At 21.4% G+C, this 2,355-nt stretch overlaps 1 protein-coding gene across 1 annotated transcript in view; it reads left to right on the top strand.

Annotated features, from left to right (window-relative positions):
• Nucleotides 1-1,723: 1,723 nt before the first annotated feature.
• Nucleotides 1,724-2,355, top strand: part of Phum_PHUM390670 (adenomatous polyposis coli protein, putative) — a gene marked incomplete at both ends in the record, with an annotated part of 6,865 nt that continues 6,233 nt past the window's right edge. The window contains 2 exons of the mRNA XM_002428515.1: nt 1,724-1,987; nt 2,166-2,300. Of these exons, the coding sequence (XP_002428560.1) occupies nt 1,724-1,987; nt 2,166-2,300 (399 nt within the window). The remainder of the gene's footprint in view (nt 1,988-2,165; nt 2,301-2,355) is intronic.

The raw sequence follows: 2,355 nt of genomic DNA, 5'->3' as shown, positions 1-2,355 counted from the left end.
ACATATAAGGGTTAAGCATTAATCATATTTAAATATAAATCCAATTAAGGAACGAATGAGAAACGGTTGGGTTCAAAGCTTTGACATTTGATTTTTTTTTTTTTTTTTTTCGTTCAAATTAATTTAAAAAATTTAAGATTAAAGTCATACCTTATCAATAAAAAAGCCTAAAAAAAAAAAATTATTTTTATTTAATTTTTTTTGTAAAAGAAGTAGAAGTCAGTGACATTTAAAATAAATATTTATATTAAAAATAAATTTAATTGATTTTTTTTTTTTTTTTTTTGAAAGAAGGCTTTTATTTCGTAGTAAAAGTTTTTGTTTAGTTTTTCAATTTAAAAAAAAGTTAAAAATTTTAAAAATTAATTTCATAAAAAATTAGAAAACTTTAAAAAGCTAAGTGATTAAAAATGATAAGATTAAAAAAATTAATAAGCTAAACATTTATTTAAAAAATTTTACCTTGAGGTTCGATTTTTTTTTATTAAAAGATTTGTTTAATAAGTTAAATATTATTTACTTATATATAAATAAGTATTATTAATATTTTTGTTTACTTTTTTTTTTAAAAAAAAAAATTTAACCTTCAAAATATTAAAGCTTTTTGGCCGTCGTACACAAATAAATGTCTTTTTTTTTTTTTTTTTTTTTAATAATTGATCACGCAATAATATATATATAGAAATAGAAATTTAAAAAATTTTTTTTTATGATCACGAAGAATTTTTGTCGGTTAGATTGTGCACAATAAATTTTTACTGAAAAATTTATTAATTAAATTGATTTCCATTTTCTATCATTTTGTTCTACCGCGTTATATCTCCTTAAAAAAAATTGTTGTTATTGTTCTAACAGAGTGAAAACTAGTAAAAAGTACCCCGCCAAAATCCGCCTGTTTCAAAACTTTTAGCAGTAGACGCTAGAATTTTGGCGGTTACAACGGTTTTCTTTATTTGATTAGTTGCCGCTTAGTATCATGTGTCAAAAATTATGTTGATTATTATTTTAGTTGCTTTGTCGCTAAAAATAAAAGCTTACAGTGTTTTTTTTTAGACAAAAAGGCAAATATTTAGAATGTAGTTTCTTATTTCGGTTAGAATTCAACTTAATTTGATAATTTGAAACGTGATTACGACTTGTTCGAAATTTTATGGTTTTGTAACTTAACAATGCAGCCATTTTTATTCTCATGAGGGAGAGTTTTTTTAAAAAAAAACAATTCATTTTTGATAAATTTGACGGTAGAATAAGAAAAAATTTTTTTTTTTTTTTGCTTTTAAATTTAGACAACACATCTTTAATACGATTATTTTAATTTGAGCTATAAGTTATTCGTTTTCCCGCTTACACATTCTTGTGTGTTAATTTTCTTTAACAGTTAATTTTTTTTTCACAGTTTTGTTTGTTTGTTTTTAGTTTTAAAAAACGATATAAGTTTTTTTTGTTTTTATAAAACTTTCGATTGGATTGAATCAAAATAATCTTTCAACTTTTATAACGTAGGATTTCCATAGTTATATTTATTATTGCCAGTACAAGTAAAGTAATAGTGTGTTAGTTTGAAAAAAATTTTTTTTTTTTTATGAACTTTTGTAGCTGTATTATTTTTATTAAAGTAATAAAGTATAAAAAATTTTAAAGCTTGAAGCATAGCATGTGTTAAAAGAAAAGAAAAAAAAATTTCTAAAGTTTTTGAAAAAAAAAAATTAGTGGGTGAACCGACATGCAAAGTTATAAAAACTTTGGAAACAAAGAAATGAATGTAATTTCAATTGAAGAAAACGATTCTTTAGATTTAAATACAAATTCAAATCCGGTTAATTTTAACTATAATACAGATGAAGATGAAGAATATATAAAAAATTCAAATAAATTATTACAAAAAAATAACGAGAGTAGGATTTTAAACGTATTTGAAACAAATGCAAATCAACTTCTCGACCTCATTGATTACAATGCAAATGAAATTATTGATATTAATGAAGGGGTAATTGTCATTTTCTTTTTTTTCCTTTTTTTTAATTGCAAAAAAAAAAAAAAATTTTTTTAATTACATGATTAAAAGTATAAATTTGTTTATTACTGTGTATAACAAATCGAATATTAATTAAATTTAATCCAAATTTCAATTTTGTCACATTAAAGTTTTTAATATAATTTTTTAGAGAGAACATGATTCATTTACAACTTCTTCAATATTAAGCAATAGAAAATCACCGGTTTTGGATTTACATCTAAAGAAACAAGAAAATAAAATGGACAATAATTGTTTAGAGTTTGATAAAGAAAGCTTGCCAGATGTTTTATTAAACGACATTTTTTCTAATAAAAAAGACTGGAATCCTAAAAATCATG

The sequence above is a fragment of the Pediculus humanus genome, genomic scaffold (assembly GCF_000006295.1).
Source record: "Pediculus humanus corporis 1103172107869 genomic scaffold, whole genome shotgun sequence".
NCBI lineage: Eukaryota > Metazoa > Arthropoda > Insecta > Psocodea > Pediculidae > Pediculus > Pediculus humanus.
The sequence above is the reverse complement of the archived record's forward strand: the minus strand, read 5'-3'. Positions and strand labels throughout refer to the sequence as shown.